Source organism: Bombus fervidus, chromosome 4, assembly GCF_041682495.2.
Source record: "Bombus fervidus isolate BK054 chromosome 4, iyBomFerv1, whole genome shotgun sequence".
Classification (NCBI taxonomy): Eukaryota; Metazoa; Arthropoda; class Insecta; order Hymenoptera; family Apidae; genus Bombus; species Bombus fervidus.
The window spans coordinates 17,588,967-17,605,206 of record NC_091520.1 but is presented as its reverse complement, the minus strand read 5'-3'; the positions used below and the strand labels follow the sequence as shown (position 1 = coordinate 17,605,206).

Here is a 16,240-nt window from a genome sequence, read left to right as displayed (position 1 = left end):
AGAAATTTTAAGTCGATGCCACGCGAGATCGAATTCTCGAAATGAAACGAGGATGATCACGATTCCATCATGAAGCTATTTTCGATTTCCTTCGAGGCACAAAGGAAGTAGAAGAAGTATTTGCGAAATATCGTAAATATATGGAAAGCTGAAAGAGGCATCATTTGGGAAGCAAATAAACTGTTGACCAAACTCTTCCTTCTTCGTTTAGTTTTCGAAGTGTAAATACGCAGGTATGTACTTATTTTGCTATCATCATAATGGCTGATCTTGGATCTTGATTTTGTCTTTAGAATCTAGCTTTCGCTTCTATTCGCAGCATAACGAAAAAATGATCGAAATTCTAAACTATATAATTTTAAATAATAACGACTAATAACATAAATATACCTACGATCTGAAAAATTTGACGAACATCGGGATCGTCGATGAATCCATTCGGCTTTCAACGATATGTTTCGATACGAAAGGCAATAGTTGGCCAATCGAAAACAGTAAAATACTTCCGATATGTTTCCCTTCTCTGTAATTTTTTTTTTCTTTTCCTTACACATACCTGCATTATTTTCTCCTGTTTGGCAAATAAAGCAAAAACAACTGTCACGCCACAGTAAAAGAACGTTGCTTTAATTGAAAAAATTAATTCCTTTCTTACTTCGGCATCGTTCGCTTTCGAAAAATTATCGAAAGTCTGTTATTTCCCCGATGTGTTACGAATCGATATATTTCACAAGCAAACATTTTGTAATCTCGAATAGCATTGTTATCTACGAGTCATGAATTTTAAAAAAATCGTTATCGAGTTGAATTCGACAAACAAAACCTATTCTCGAAGAATAGCATGGACTCGAACCTAGTCGAGACGTCGAGACGAATGCAACGATTCATCGATATTATCGACGCAAATAAATATCGTTTGGTATGTGGTGCCCTCACGAAATCAATCAACGTTTAGCATTTATATGACATATGTCTGTATCGAACCAACTGCATCAACCGATTCATGTTTCATCGATTTGCTTGACGTCTTTAAAACTTTAACTGTAATTATATACATTTAATAGTTTGAATAACTATACCATGAGACTGTACTGAGGTATTTTTATCTTCTGTTTGAAAGTGTTACTCTTTACTTTCTTTAAAATAAAGTTAAAGGTATAGGAGTTTTTACACTTCGTACCGGTCTTTGCGACGCAAAAGACAGACGATTAAAAAAGTGATGCGTAATGAATTGGAATCCAATTATTAAAATAATTAAATATTTGGTTTGTACATATTACGCTCTTATTTGTATTTTGCAAACAAGTAAACGCTCAAGAACAAACGCGACTGATGATAGGCATGTTTACAACAACAAAGCAGTATATGTATGTATATACGTTTGACAAATGTAACATTTTCGACAGTTATCTTGACAGTGACTATTTCGTGTAGAATCTATAATCAGTAATCAATAATGTTGAAACAGCTTTAAAGGATTTGTCCGAAAATCTGTTACGATCACTTACCAAACGAAAAATTCATGATACACAAAGCGCTTGCGCGCACTGATTAAACCAAGTTGTGATATCATGCAATAACTCGAAAGTTATCGATTCATAGCGTCTTCATTGCGAAGGAGAGATTACGAGGCGATGTTGTTGTTAAAAACAAGTAATCTTACAAAAGCGATTTCATGCTGATTTTGTTCGATTCGTTTAGCCTATTTACAATGAACATTATTTTCTTGACGTTTTACATTATTAAGCTTTATTTGTCGTCATCGTCCATACAATTGTTCTCTAACCTACTCCTATTTATACAATACAATACATACGATATATAGTAGTTGGGAATACTGGGTAAACCGATAGGGAAGTTCGGATTAGTGAACGTTAGGCGTTATAATCGTTTGGTGTATTGTCGTTTGATTGCGAAATTGATTTGTTTTTCAGTACAACTTTGCGCGATCATACACGTGTCGTGCATCGGGCCAACTATACCCGCGCTAGATGGTAAATAACCGAACGAACAACAATGTTGCGCAATATTACGTAAACAACCGCAGCCCATTTTCTCTGTCGGAGGATTGTTATTTGCCAATCAAGGTTGTTTTTTTCGACCTTCGTACTAACGCGATATCTTCCTACTTGCTTTTTGTTTGTTGTCATTCATTCGCCGCTCGTTTCTTCGACAGTATGTAGCTACATACGTATATATATGTATATATATATATGTATACATTCATATGGCACCATACGCATATTTAGTTTCTAGTATGATACCAGCGATTGATTTCGAACAAGGTTACTCACCTTAACGCGATCTCATCGATGCTGTAGGAATTATTGCCAGCAACATGCAGCGAAATGTGTACATGTACATATGAATACACGTGAGAACGGAGTCTACTCGTACTTTTGAGAAAACAAATGATTTTTTATGTAAATTTCCGACGAATTCAGAAGAGATTAAGGATGAGAAAAATTTTATCGGAGGCATCGATGAAAGACAAAAAAATGATCTTTCTATGGACGCATATAGTTTAGCATCGTTGCGAAGAAACGCATCGCGATGAGATGGTGTAGTTGATTACGTAAACGTAGGAGCACAGAAAATTTAGGTCAACAATCGAACGATGTGTTTTGTTTCCTTCCATTCTCATACGAAGGCAAAAGAAGGCTCGACCGTTGATCCGACCAATCAGAAGTTTTTCAGTGGCGAAAACACGAGTCTCGCGTGTTTTCTCTGCCTTGACAAGGATTGTGTTTACGTTACCCACGTCTGCGTTCAGCATGCTATGGACACGTGTGTGCGTGTTTACAACATACATTTATACATGTGCATATGTATACGAGCGGCACGGTGTATATACATATATTTGCCAAGCGATCGCGCGTGGTCATGATAGAACGTAAGCGCAGTATCGAGAGTCAAGATTCTCCGGTCGCTGACTCAGTTTGACTCGAATGCTCGCACGAAGTAGTTTACACTTTGTTTTTCTTGCGTCAGTAAAGCCAGTTTCCTTTATTTCTCGAATATTTTTTGAAAGTATACACGTGCTAATACGATAGGATACGTTCGAAGAAATCGAATAGCACGTTGGGACTGTTATCAACGCGATTCTTCCTTACATTGACTTTTTCCAAGAGTTTTCAACGTTTGCTAGTACAAAGTACACGATCACGACGAGTGTACCACACTTGGCGAATTTCTCAAGCTTTCTACCACTACAACGAAATCACGGACCGTATCTTCGAATAGGTAAGGTGAAAGGAAAAGGATATACCGTGAACGAGATACGTCCCTATCTTAACGATTGCAACAAAAAATTATTATTTCCATTTAATTTGATACGATAGTTTCCTTTCTAATATTTTCCTGACCGTGAAATGGCCGTGCGAAAGACTGTACGTAATACAGTGTATACATATGCATGTATATATATGTATGTATGTATGTAGTTATGTATGAATGAAACGAGGCGCTCGGCTGTGTAGAACTGTGCGTGGATACGCTATGTGATAAGAAATATAACGATATGAAGCATAATATGTAAAATTTTTGTCAACATTTCAAGATTGTTGGTATCTCGATCTATAAAACGAAAGCGAATGTTGGTTTACAAATGGCTGCTGAGGAAGGAAAGCTAATTGCATAATTCGGTTGTCTATCTTCGCTTTTGTCATTTGGCACTGGTTTCCTCGAACTTGTCACACGTATTTTCTCAGGTTCGATCGTGCTTATTTTTGTCGAAAGCGGTAGAATGATCAAAGCTCAAGGTTTAAAGCGTGTGCTTTTCCTCTCGCGAGACTCATTATAGCCTTGCTACAGTTTTCCTTCGAACCATTTCCCTTTAATTCTAATCGTTCTCTTCCGTTCGAATTTTTCGGGAAGGAGTTAGGGACATCGATAAAAAGACGCAAAAAATATTTCGCCAATGATCGGCTTGAAAAGACAAATTTTTGTTCCATACGTGAAGCATAGTGTCGAAGAATGGGCAATAAATTAGTCTGTAGATAGAGACCAAACATGGAGGTAGGAGATTCCGATATTTTATCTTCGAAATTTTAATCGTTTGTCATAGCAATGCCAGTCTACTGTTATTGTATCTACCGCTGCCTGCATTCTAGTGCTCCTTTGGTTTATTTAACGGGAAACAGGAAGAATAATAAGGTCGGAAAAAACAAAGAGAAGGAAAGCAACGAATAGAAAACAAGCCACTTCGAGACCAAAATTAGGTTCGCGTAGACGCGTCTATCGATCACGACGTGACAATAACATAATTATAGTTCCGAGAAAACCGGAAACAAGGAGAGAGATTCGAAGTGAAACAACACGCATTTCCGCAGCCTTAACGCGTGAAATCCATTAAAGTTGATTAAAGTTATTTCCGGTAAAAATCTTGAAGAACGAGCAAGTCATTCTCGAATCGACAACCTTCGATTAATCATTTCGAAAAATCTTACCTGAGAAAGTAAAAACGTAAGAATCTATATGATAGATAGAGAAACAGCGGTGAGTCATTTATTTATCCCGAACAAAAAATTCCACGATAATTACGAAATCTAAACGCTTCCACGTGTTTGGAACTCGTCGATTCTCCTTTTTTTTTTTTTTTTTTTTTTTTTGGAAATTTGAATCAGCGATCGGAATTGTGAAAGGGTTAAAATAATTGCATTTGCCAACGCTATGCTTTCGCTCGTTACTTCTATACCATATTTAAAACAGCTGATATTGCGTAAATGTGTGTATCACCGTAGTGAGCAGAGATTGCGCGTATGCGTAGCATAGTGATCGTAAACCCTCACCCGTTGTTTTTTCTTGTTATATTTTTCTTTTCGCTTCTTTTCATGATTACTTTCGATGGAGCCACGCAGTTGCACAAGCCTGCCATTCAGATAAGTTTCGAACCGGAATAACTAGAACAGTATCATTCTTGAAAACGCAGCTTGAAAGTCACGCGATTATACAGTGTAAAAAAAGAAAGACAGAAAAATGAGAAAAGGATAAAAGAAAGAAAGTAAGAAAAGAATGTCTTAGGTAAAAAAAGAAGAGAGGCTGACTAGTACAGCTCCACAGTAACGAACGAGTGAGAAATGATAAATACTCTGAAAGAACGTGTTCTGCTTTGGCTCGAATGTCTTTCGATTTTGGCGAGTCGCCGAATGCCAAGGAACTCGTAAACGTATCAGATGTAACGCGATTATGTAGCCACTAGCTCGTGATTCCCGACCGTGAACTTAACCAAGTTACAATGTACGTTCGAGAAAATTGTTCGTCAGAATGATTTACACAAAGAGCAAGATTATTTTGTGTTGGAAACAGTCGCTGTTGTTGCTTCTTTCTTTAACACTTTAGGCCCGATGCAAACGAGCGACATATCCACAGTTTTTAACCGCTTCCTCAGTTAAGAACAACGGAGACAGACATACGATCGCAGCAATATCACGTGAATAAAAATAGTTCGTCTGCATCGGGTCATAACCGGACAAATTCAAAGTACTGCATTCTGTTTACATTCTGTTATACATTCTGCTTTAGTGTAATCTGTATGTAGTATTAACCGTTATAACAATATTTATCTGCGTCATTTGAATGTCAACGAGACAGCAGATGAGAGAGACGTCACGCGGCGAAATTTCTAACAATTTCGGAAGGATATGTGTTATATTAATAGCATTCGGTAGAATATTGAATTTCTTGAAATTTGTCCAATTACGAATTCCTGATATTTAGCAAACGTATTAAAATGGTGGTGGCAAATGGAAATTTGATTACGCAAGAGATTATCATATATAGATCTGTATATATGATCAAAATACAAAGTTCTTACGAGCCATTTCTAAAGCAAAAGAGCATATGAAAGCAATCTAATTGCAAAAGTTCCTAGAAAGAAGAAGAAGAAGAACAAGAGAAAATTAGTAATTTTCCAAAAGATCGAATGATCGAATGGTTGGAGGATCTCGGCTAAACCGATGTTCGATTATTACATTCACTCTTCGAGATCACCTAACCACGTTTAAAACATAATGCAATCTTACTTAACAATGTTACGCAAAATGACTAGTATATATGCGTTAAAATGTTAAATTTACACGTGTATCGCAAATTTTTATTCGAGCAAAGTTCAATGTTTAAAATACTCTCATTGTTTAAATGAAAACGTATAATCAATGCTTAACAAAGCTTCGACGATCAATGTTTCGAGGGTAACGATAAACCGATTCGACAAAAATAAACGTAACGCTACGCTAGTCTCCTTCAAAACTTAATTCAAAGAGAATGTACCTAGATATAATTAAATTCGTAATCGTATGTTGTGTCTTTGTGCTTTCAGATCTAGTAAAAGCATTTAAAGGACGCGGTACATCGTGATTCCCAGGAGGTCACGTGACGTTGAGTCTTATTGACCGATGTGTATCGGAACCTGGATTGGCCAGGTCTGGACACGTGACCTGTTCTAACGTCAATTTGGGCTACCGTCTGCTGGTAGTCGGCTGAGTTCCTTACTGAAGTATTCTCAAGAACAAAGAATTCAAGTTTTAGCCGAATTACGAAAGCGTATTCTGTTGAATAGACGAACAATTTTCTAATTTTCAACGTGTATTCGTCTAGTCGTTAATTTCGATGCGTAACTTCCACGATAAACTGACCATAAATTTGTAATCGAAGTATTTGCCCGGCTACAAATTTTTGACAGTTCTCGACTGTCTTGTAACTCGTAACAGCGACGGTTGTATTCTGTGAGTCGTTGAAAATTGTTTCATTTGATTGAAAGGCGATTCGGTTGCAGTTTTCGACTCGCTCGAGCAAGAAACAGCGAATTTTCTCAATTTTACGGTTGCCATTGAAAAACAATGTCTCGATGTGGTTAAGTCGTTCCTTAAATCCGATATTTCCGGACACAATGTCTTTCTTCTCGAAAGACCTTTAAACAGATACGGGTGTTCAGTGTCGCGGCAACTTTCAAGTATCTTGTCACACACGCATCACTGCAACGCGGTGAAATATCCTAACGGAAATACATTTTTAGAGTGGTTTGAGACTATACGTTAGTGTACAATGTACAGTATGAACTACATTGGCAAGTTCATAAGTAACTTTCGCGTTTTCTACAATGAGATCAATGCAGCAACGCTGACCGGTGCTATCGATGTCATCGTTGTTGAACAACCGGATGGATCCTTTACTTGCTCACCTTTTCACGTTCGCTTTGGAAAGCTCGGAGTACTTCGTTCCAGAGAAAAAATAGTAAGCTTCTCATAGTTTTTGTTTCATATTTATCTCGTATCTTTTATCGTTTTTATCTCATGTCGATTCAAATATTTTTCAAAGATAATTTTTTAGAAACTTCTGAAATCTTTGTTATAACATCGTGTCTCGTATTTTGTTTGTTATATATTCAAATCTTACCTTTGTAGTGTTTTAAATAATACTGAGTAGTTTTTGTAAATTTTATTTGCCAATTCAAATGCTCAGGATATGTAAGAGCAACCACAGAGAAAAAATAATTTATTTTTCATATTCTGTTAACAGGTGGATATAGAAATAGATGGAGAACCTAGACAAATCCATATGAAATTAGGAGATTCTGGGGAAGCTTTTTTCGTCGAGGAAGTTAGTTCTCATGGTTCACCGACTGACGCTGAAATTCCACCTCATTTGGCTTGTTCCCCTATCCCTGAAGACAATTGTTTCCCATCGTCTAGATTTAATATTCTTTCTGATCTTCCTCCAGAGCAAACAGATAAAATCCTTATAGAATCTATCTTGTCTACTGAAAGAGAGAAATGGGAGCAAATGTCAGCTTTGCCTCCGGATGAAAGAGAAAAATTCTTAATCGAACAATTCTCTGATCTCCCATTGGAACACCGTGCAAAGTGGCTTCAAATTGCTGCTTTAACTTCAGAAGAGAGAGAAGAAATACTCAAGGATAATTTTGGTGATATCTCTGCAGTCCAAAAGCAACAACTAATTTGCAAACAATATTCTGCTTTAAAAAGCGAAGATAAAGAAAGATTGTTCAAAGAAAATTTCCCAGAACTCCCTATAGAACAGAGACAAAAGTTTGAGAAAGCTCTATTAAGCGACTGGAAAGAAGAAAAAGGAGAAACACGAGATTCCTTAAAAGGCGAGGAAGAAATTTTTAACATGGATGGTATTAATGATGATGAAATGTGTACAACTGCGTCCGCTCCTAAATCTTTTGTAGCTGTAACTTCGTCCGAAAGAATTCGTAAAATTAGCGTTGTGAAGAATGATTTTAGACCAATTACGGAGGATGTGCAAAGTAGCGGTAGTAGAGAAAAATCGAGTGACGAATCGAACGTGTCCATGAGTAAAAAAAATTCAAAGGACGCGAGTGTCGAAGAAAACAAAAGCAATACCAATGCAAGTAAGAAGAAACGGAAGAGGAAAAGCATTTTGAAAAAAAAAGGATCTCAGAGAAAGACTAGCAATGGTAGTAGTAGCCAGACGGAAATAAGCGAGAACGACGCGTCTATTCCGGATGAAATTCTTACCGAATCTGTAAGTTTAATACTTGCATTTCAAATTAATTACTCATCTATTGATTTAGTATTGCTTATTTTGACATGTGTATCAGTTAAAGATATTGAAGGATTCAAATCCAGCTGTAGAATTAGGGAGAAAAGATGAACCTATAGTTTCATCTCAGGAAACAACAGATAAACGTCCCGAAACAGACTTCCATTTCTTCAGTGATACTGAAATTACAAAGTAAGTTTGCCATTGAATAGATTGTGTATTATTGTATTATTGTGCCTACGAGTATGTATAAATGTTAAAGTTATATATGATTGTACATATATGTATATATAATTATATATAATATTATAGAAATTATGAGAAAGGTGTATGTATAATGACTATTTACATGTAAAATTAATTTGTTTACCCTTTTATTGTCATCATATTTAATAGGAATCAGGATTCCAGGCCATGTTCACCTGTTCAGTCTGACACAGAGTTTGAAATGCGTAAAATAACGCAAGAAGATGCTGAAAGAGAAGAAGATAAAAGTCATCAACAGAGTTGGAGATGGGGTGAATTGCCCAGTTTGCCTCCAGAATCCACACACGCACCTCACAGAAGTTCATTGAGTTCATCAAATGCTGTTAATCAACCGAATAGTAGTTAGTACAATTAACAGAAAAAAGACAAAAAATATCGAAACGTAAAGATAAAAATCGTAAAAATAAAAAGCATGAAATATTATATTTTGCTTGATCAGTTAATAGACTGATCTTATCTTTTAAAACGTGTCTTTATATATAAATATAATTTTATACACTTTAGACTAATCAACCATTGTTTCGATAACAGTGGAAGCACACCGATCTATGCTCAGTGGTATGTTGTCGTTTATGCGGAAAACTTCTCGTGTAAGACGTAATCCAGAGTCAGAAGGGATTTATCTTAGTGATCTTAACGCTGACGAACTGGACCCGGAAGTTGCAGCTCTCTATTTTCCTTCCTCTCACAGAGCCCAAGCAGCGGTTAAAAGTAAACAATTTGTTTTGATAAATTGTATAAAATGTGTAATTACTCTAATTATCATGTTTGTAGATGGGAAAGGAGTAGACGAAGAAGATACAGAATCAGGCAATGGACCAAGCTTGCCACAAAGCCCTAACAGCGTCGAAGGAGCTATCGGTGGACCAAAGTCATTGGATAGTGACTTCGAGGAACCAAAACATTCTATATTTGACGGCAGTATGAATATTAGTTTATCCTTATGCGGTGGTTTAGATTCTGAAACTGGCCCATCCAAAGAAGTTTTCCATCAAAATTTGCTCCATTTCGAAGATATCTGTTCAGATCCAAAATTATATGAAAATCCAAATTTAGTTGTAAAAATTAATGGAAAATTCTATAATTGGGCGGCCGCTTGCCCGATTGTAATGACTTACGCTGTATTCCAAAGACATTTACCACAAAGTACAATAGAAAATTTATATGCTCAATGTATGTCGTTACCAATGCACGAAGAGAAAAAACAAGAAAGCAGTGACAAACCCGAAAGCCGTAGTGGTTATAGTTCGTGGTTTTCATGGAGACGTTCTGCACAACCAACCAAAAAGTCTCAAGACCTTAGTCAAAGTAAGATGGTTTCCCGTTTAATTTTATTCAGCATTTTTCAAGTGATATGTAAAATAATCTAAATTATCTTCTCCTGCGTATTGTAGCTGATGGAGTCGTTGTACAATCGGAACAGATGGAAACCAAAGAAAATACTCCAGTTGATGAAACTGCAAGTAGGGAATTAAAGATTGACCAGAATGTAGATTCTATAACGACGGTGACGGAAACGGTAGAGCAATCTGCAAAATTAACGGAAGATATCGCCAAGATTGAGAAAAATCGCGACAGAGAGGGTGAAGGTTATAGCGGTAGCGAAGATTCTGATAGTAATCAAAACCAGTCACAAGGAGTCAAAATACCTAAAGAGAGAAGATCGTACTATGAATCTACTGAGAAATATCGTAAAACTTTGAGATTGTCATCAGCACAGATAGTATGTAAAAGATTTTTACAACATTCTAACACAGACAAAATTTTCGAATTCTTATACTTTGTGTGTGTGTGTATCAATGCTGAGTTTGTTATCTTGTTACAGGCAAGTCTTAATTTGAAAGATGGAGCTAACGAAGTAGTTTTTAGTGTAACTACAGCTTATCAGGGCACAACACGTTGTAAATGTCATATTTACAAGTGGAGATGGGATGATAAAATTGTTATCTCCGATATAGATGGAACTATTACAAAATCTGATGTACTAGGTCACATTCTGCCAATTGTTGGCAAAGATTGGGCTCAATCTGGTGTTGCTCAGTTATTTACAAAAATTAAAAATAATGGTTACAAATTGCTGTATCTTTCTGCAAGGGCCATTGGACAAGCCAAAGTTACGAGAGAATATTTGAAAAGCATTAGACAAGGAGATTTATCACTCCCTGAAGGGCCATTGCTTTTAAATCCAACGAGCTTAATTTCAGCATTCCATCGTGAAGTTATAGAGAGAAAACCTGAAGAATTTAAGATATCCTGTCTTAGTGATATTCAAGCTTTATTCCCAGAAGGTTCGAAGCCATTTTATGCTGGTTACGGAAATCGAATTAATGTAAATATTTCTTTTAATTTACAGTAGCTTCCCAAAATATTCTACCGAATTATTACATAGTATATATCTTTTTGATTATTTTGATTGTTTCTTTTTTTTTTTTTCTTCTAGGACGTTTGGGCGTATCGAGCTGTAGGAATTCCAACTATGCGTATATTTACTATAAACCATAGAGGCGAATTAAAACACGAATTGACGCAAACATTCCAATCTTCGTAAGTATTTGCCTTTTTTGCCAATTTCTATCCTTTCATTATTGTATTAGTAGTTAAACAGACACGCTAATGTAGTGCTCAATGTAATCGATCCTTTAAGCAGTTTATTAGCGTATCAGTATTTAATTAATATTTTTATGTTTTTTTATACAAAATTGCAAAATAATTTGAACATGTTATTCTAAAGACAAATGCGTATATTATGTTGCATCTTCATACGTTGCTTTTAGGAATTGCGAATGTACGCTAAGCTTTTCCTAAATGAATAAAGATTAATTTGTTAAATAGCATTATTCATAATTTTGATATGAAAAGAATTCGGTATTTGTATCTCATCCAGTTAGTAAGAAAAAGAGAAGATATTTTACAGAAAAGGAAAATTTGTTATTGAGAAAGAGATATTGATAGGTCGGATATTTCTATGATTGCAGTTACGCATGTCAGTGCGATATCGTCAATGAGTTGTTCCCGCCACTGCCCATGTGAAACACCTACTGATGGCGGCACAACCGTAGCTGTTTTTTTCTATTAATCCCATTGATAATGTCGTGATAATGGTCTAGATACAAAACAATATATTTGTGCCATTGGTCCTTTTTTTAAATACATATAGATTTGCTATCTCGTAATAGGAATAGTATTCTATACTCGGAATTTCCTCAGCAAATATAGTGATATTTGCAGTCTCATAGAAATTTCATATTATGGTGAATCAAGATATATTTTACATATTACACAATATATCTCGATATAATAGTTATATATATAGTTTTATATATATATATATATATATCTTTCATAATGATGTATACCACAAATTGTTGAAGCGCAGTTAAATTTTTCCAATGGCAATTTCCTTTTTTTTTATTTTATTTATTTTCTCTTAAAAGTAGAAATTTAACTTATTTCTTTAGTTTGACATTGCTAGTATGCTTTGAGGTATTTGGTTGTGCAAGAACTCCTACCTATCTTCTTATGATTCTTATAGGGTAAGCACTGGTTATTACATGATTGCTTCTTATCATTTCCATTTTCATTCATCCACAGCTGCCTTAATGTAGATTCATCACCTTAAATGTTACACAGATGAGATGAAACTTTCACTGACATTAATAATTGTCTCTTGAATCATATACGATAATCATGTTTTATGCGCGTAAAACTCTTACGAAATAAAAATCCTAGATGTATTATCAGTGTGTGTATGGTAAACTAGTTTTTACTTTCTTTTTGTTTATGCACGAACATTCAACCAAGTACTTCGAACATATTACTCATATGTACGACAAAGTTCTGTGTAGATACAACTGTGCGCGACAACTGTGTCGATACATTAGGCTTTTTTATTAACATTACAAACGAGTGATACAGGAGAATTGTTTCTATATTGCTGAATTTAATCATATAGCTTCGAGCTTTTGAATTTCAAAAACTAAAACAAAAATATGCATAAGAGCTATTGTTTAAAAAGATCTTTGATCAAGTGATCAAGCAGTTCATATTAATACTTGCAAACATACTACATACGTTCTTCCTTAACAGCAAGCTTAAATTAATTTTTAATTTCTAAATATAGCGCCATTCTAATATATATGTACATACACATATACATAAGTATATTTATGCTAAAATGAAACTATTATTAGGGCCACGACGAAATGGAATTGTTTCGGCAGAATTTTATTCGTTATATGCATATGTATAATAATGCGATACATATAGTAGCTTATTTTCTATAATGGAACGATGCATTTGACGTTTACCCTAGATTATATGTTTCCCGATTTTTTTTTTTAGCAAACATGCAGAATAGTATTATAATAGTATTATGATAAACCCGATACATTTAATTTATTCATATTATTTTTTCAGATATTCAAACATGAGCTTTATTGTTGACCATCTTTTCCCAGCATGGCGAGAAGAGGCTGCGGATGAATTTAGTAATTTCGCGTATTGGCGAGACCCAATACCAGAAGTACCATCGCTTGAAGAACTTTACGCTCAAAAACAAATTACCTAAGTGAAAATATTTTACAAATTTACTCTGCAGAAGAAATGGATACATTTTATTTGTAATTCGATAATAATCAATTCTATTAATCATCTTTTATATTTCATATGGTATAGGACGTATTCAGACGTAGTGTTCTTGACTTTCAAATAGATGAGACTCGGAAGTAGATTTACACCGTGATGTAGGCTTAGTAGTCGTGTTTTGTTTGTCGAATGCAAGATTCTAAAGAACACTAAATACATATAAAAGTAATTTATCATCATTTATAAATAATACATGGATCAGTGTGTAAGAAAGGTAATCTGTCTTTTACAATTGAATTTAAACACATTCCAATTCTCATAGTGTAATAGGACTATGTTGTCAGTTATCAAAGACATTAAATTAATTTTCAATATAATTTATAGCAAAATTATCATTTAGAGAGCACGATACGAGTGCTTCAATATACATAATTAAAGGACTCATCACGTCATAATACGCTTCAAGAAGAGTTCAAAGCAGATCGCTTACACGCTGTGCTTCAGATAATCCGTAGATTATTCCACTAAATATATATTATGTTGTTGGTCGATAATTGAAAACATTTATGATACCTATGAGTAATTTCGATATGCTGATAAACATGTGTGAAAAATGATTCATTAATGCGTTTATATAAAATATCTCACGCTAGAAAGTTCCGTTTATTATTAACAGAAAACAGTATAACGTAATTCGTATCTCTGCTACCATTTTTTGCACTATACATCTCGTTTAATTTCATAAAAAATTTCTGGCTTTTAGAAACGTTTAACCGTAACTATTCTAGCATATAAAAATCTAGTGTATTATAATATTATTTAGATATTTATATATTATTTCAGCTAATATATTTATCGAACATTTTGTTAAATTAATTCTTATTTATTTTTATATGAGATCTCTGTTACATTAATGTGCTGTGAAATTGCCATATTCTAGAACGTAATCATTTGTGCATTGTGATATAATTCGAACAACTTACTAACGAGGTCAGGACGATAACAGTGTAGAAAAGTGAATTCGTTATTTGCACTAACAATGAGAAATGTTTCTATCTGATGTTTCTATATAGTTTCATATACGAAGCTACTGTTTTTTCAAACTATGTACAAGTTTCATTTTATAACGTAAACATGTTGTTGAAATGTTTTCAGTTTCTTCTTTTTTTGATAGCAACATATTCTATGCCTATGTCTTTCAAACTGTATCATCTAAAGATAGTTAAGTATAAAGGGTGTTAGTAAAGTAGTATAGATTGCCGTTTTCTGTTAATGAAAATACCATAATAACATGAGAGAAAGTGACGGTCTTAATATTTCTTAACTATTGTCAGTAACATGCAAGGATATAATTGCGTTCCACCAAAGAAAATAGAACCGAAAATATTTTCAGTTTAGACTATATTTCGTATTTTAAATGTGTACTATTAAGAATATGACGTTAGAGATATATTATTTGAAAAAGTTATAGTAAAGAAGATCGATATCCTGACGCTAACCACACAATGATAGTGTTAGTAGATGCAAATTACTTGACGGTGCAGTATTGTATTTTAATGACATTTAATTTAATGCAAAAACATTTCCTGGATGGTTATGAACTATTTCTCAGAAAAAAAAGGAAGGAAACACGAAAAAAGGAGAATGAACTATAAGAAAAAAGTAATACAGGAAATGACAATATTTTTTCTGTACCATTTACAAGTCTTTGTCATAAGTTTGCTATCACTTTGTAATAGCAAAGCAATGTATATTGATTGTTATTAGGTTTATTATTATTACTATTTTATTACTATGTTATTATTTTGGTATGATATATATATATATATGAAGTCAAATGTATTTAATTTTTGGTATTATTTTATTGCTTCTCTTGAGCTCATTTACTTTTAGAGTACAAATAAATTTAAATTTTATTTTAAATTTATGATTTTCCATCAATTTTATTTTATTATTACTTGTGTGTATGTTTTTTGTAATAAGTATACATAATATCAGTAATGTTTCATAGGTATTACATAATATTTATAATAAACATAAAAAAAGTTAGAAGTTATGTTTGAATTTGTACTCAATGAATATACATAAATTACTAGTTATTGAAAGCATTCCCTAGCAATAATTTAAATACAAAATTAAATTTCGAATGCTTATTCCTGCAACTAATATGAATATTGCTTAACTAGACGCGAATACTTATAAAATAAAAGCAATTTTACACTAGATCATGTTTCTACGTAATGAATAAAATTTTATAGGATACTGCTACTCATTGGATAAAATATCTCTTGTTTTATAATATATACCATATTAATGTATGTCGCTATATATTTGCATATTACGTTATTTTTATCGTTATAGTTAATATAATATCATCACATAATGATCTAATACTTTCAAACAGGTTATAAAATTCAGTAGATTTTGTCACATGTTTTGTGATGTGTCTTGTATTATGTAATTTCAAAGTTTCCATGTAATTTATTTGATATTGCTCAGTATTCTGCAACTAAACATGAATACATATGTAACAATGATATATACCTTGTAGCTTTTAAAACAAATAAATAACAAAGTAATAAAAAACTAATCGTTTTGTTAAATAATTCAAGTTTTATAGGTTTATTCTTTTCACAGCCAAATTATATTAGTGGAAGGATGTCGTCAATGATAGAAATTCTGCATGTCCATATTACATTTCATTTATCGAAGTTCTGCTTGGCCAACGCGTTTTAGTCTGTAATCAATAATGAAATAGGTAACGAAACAACGTAATTAGCCGTAATACTATATTAATACATTATATAAATTTTTTTAAATTTAATAATTGAATTTGTTGATATACACCTGATATTTTAAT

The 16,240-nt window shown here is 33.7% G+C and overlaps 1 protein-coding gene across 5 annotated transcripts; it reads left to right on the top strand.

The window, feature by feature from the left end:
* Positions 1-23: 23 nt before the first annotated feature.
* On the top strand, positions 24-14,866 carry Lpin (phosphatidate phosphatase LPIN). 5 transcript variants are annotated; one of them, XR_011799757.1, is made up of 12 exons: positions 2,865-3,243; positions 6,320-7,233; positions 7,519-8,511; positions 8,588-8,721; positions 8,926-9,137; positions 9,328-9,507; positions 9,571-10,104; positions 10,191-10,519; positions 10,622-11,125; positions 11,237-11,340; positions 13,213-13,415; positions 13,508-14,866. XR_011799757.1 is itself a non-coding variant. In XM_072002626.1 (11 exons), the coding sequence occupies exons 2-11, from the start codon at positions 7,045-7,047 to the stop codon at positions 13,361-13,363; spliced, it is 3,330 nt and encodes a 1,109-aa protein (XP_071858727.1). In that variant the 5' UTR covers positions 24-233; positions 6,320-7,044; the 3' UTR covers positions 13,364-14,866. The 5 variants fall into 5 exon arrangements, 3 of the variants coding, with proteins under 3 accessions (XP_071858727.1, XP_071858728.1, XP_071858726.1); XR_011799756.1 differs by having other exon boundaries at positions 13,213-13,654; positions 13,765-14,866; XM_072002626.1 differs by lacking the exon at positions 2,865-3,243 and adding an exon at positions 24-233 and having other exon boundaries at positions 13,213-14,866.
* Positions 14,867-16,240: the final 1,374 nt, after the last annotated feature.